Raw genomic sequence first — 1,622 nt, forward strand, 5'->3', positions numbered from 1 at the left:
TTAAAAATAATCTATTAGGTGTTACTTATGACAATTTTGAGAAAGGCCTGGAACCTAACTCCCTCACTTCCCATTGACTTACATTATAAACTGGGTTTCAATTTACAACGGTTTCGATTTACAACCATTCCTTCTGGAACCTAACCCCGGCGTAAACTGAGGGCTACCTGTATATACATATATATATATATATATATATATATATATATATATATATATATATATGCTGTGTGCTATAGGAGTCTTATTTTAAATGTTTTCTATTAATATTTGTCACTATTTTATGTTTATTAAAACAAGTTTATAATACATATATTTTATATATATTTAAGATAAATTATCCCTTTACTTCCTTATTAGCTTTGGCTTTATACTTTCAAGGGTATCATTTCTTGGACTTTTTTTAAGTGAAGAACTGGTAGCTCTCATTTCTAAATAAGTCACATGTGAACAATTTGACAGAACAAATAGACAGCTAAAATTGTTCTTTTAAAAAAAATATATTAAGGACATTCATGATTTTGGGTTAGATTCGATCCCAGATTAAACATTTATAATCTTTTTTTTGTGAGTTTGCATATTATTCAAATTATGTCTAATGGGATTTTTGTGGATAAATTAAACTAAAACAGAATCTAACCTACAGTATCTATTTCTTAAAAGATACAATATTGTTTAATTAATTAAATGAGTCTTTTTAGGGGCTACAGCAAGACAGTTTGGATAGGGTGAGGACAAATGATCTTACACTAAAGTGATCTTCAGAAAGAAAAAGAAAAATAATAATAAATTTTTTTTCTTAATTTTTAAAATTTATATTTCAATCTAAACTGATTATACCCGCTGAATATTTTAGAAACAATAGAATGAGTCTTGCATCCATATGACTAATATAAGTAGAAAATATCTATCCTTATAGTTGTTTATTTGAATTTTTTTGACAGAGAATAATTCATATTTGTATACACATAGTTAGTCATTGTTGGTGTTTTTAGTATGTGCAGATTTTAAATTCTTAGTTTTACTTCCTAGAAAAATTCCCAAGACAGATCTATTAACTGGGTGTGCCTTGTCTGTGATAGCCCAGCCTATTTCCTTTTATATGACAATGACATCACTCTAACAATGTGTTTGTATTTGGGCTTCTAAATAAATACCCCTTCCACAAGGCACAAACAGCATCAGATCACAGGTCAAGACTCAAACTTGTATACAAGAGTCTCAGATCACAGATCAGAACCCAAACTTGTATACAGCAGTCTCAGATCACCGGTGAAGACTCAAACTTGTATACAGCAGTCTCAGATCACAGGCGAAGAACCATATTTGTAAACACATCGTTCTTCAAGATGCTTTCTTTGGCAGTTCAGGTAAGATGGGACATTTTTCAGTTGTCATTTAATTGTGTGCACTATAAACAGATCTACATTGTTAGTATGGTGCTTACAAATCTAAATTTTACCCACTGATTTATATTTGGAGATTTTCCTTTGTGATATAATAGTCATTTTTATGAAAATATTTGTTTTATGTATTCTTAATAGCTTGTAACTTTAAATTAACATACTGAAGCTGAGAAAATGTATATATTTTTCCTCAGATAGCCTTTGTAAACACACACT

The 1,622-nt window shown here is 29.4% G+C and overlaps 1 protein-coding gene across 1 annotated transcript in view; it reads left to right on the top strand.

Annotated features, from left to right (window-relative positions):
* Window positions 1–1,155: 1,155 nt before the first annotated feature.
* The window catches only part of LOC128639178 (cis-aconitate decarboxylase-like), a 5,587-nt gene continuing 5,120 nt past the window's right edge, over window positions 1,156–1,622 (top strand). Inside the window, exon 1 of the mRNA XM_053691404.1 lies at window positions 1,156–1,370. Coding sequence (XP_053547379.1) covers window positions 1,350–1,370 — 21 coding nt within the window. The 5' untranslated portion in view covers window positions 1,156–1,349. The remainder of the gene's footprint in view (window positions 1,371–1,622) is intronic.

Source organism: Bombina bombina, chromosome 1 (genome assembly GCF_027579735.1).
Source record: "Bombina bombina isolate aBomBom1 chromosome 1, aBomBom1.pri, whole genome shotgun sequence".
NCBI lineage: Eukaryota > Metazoa > Chordata > Amphibia > Anura > Bombinatoridae > Bombina > Bombina bombina.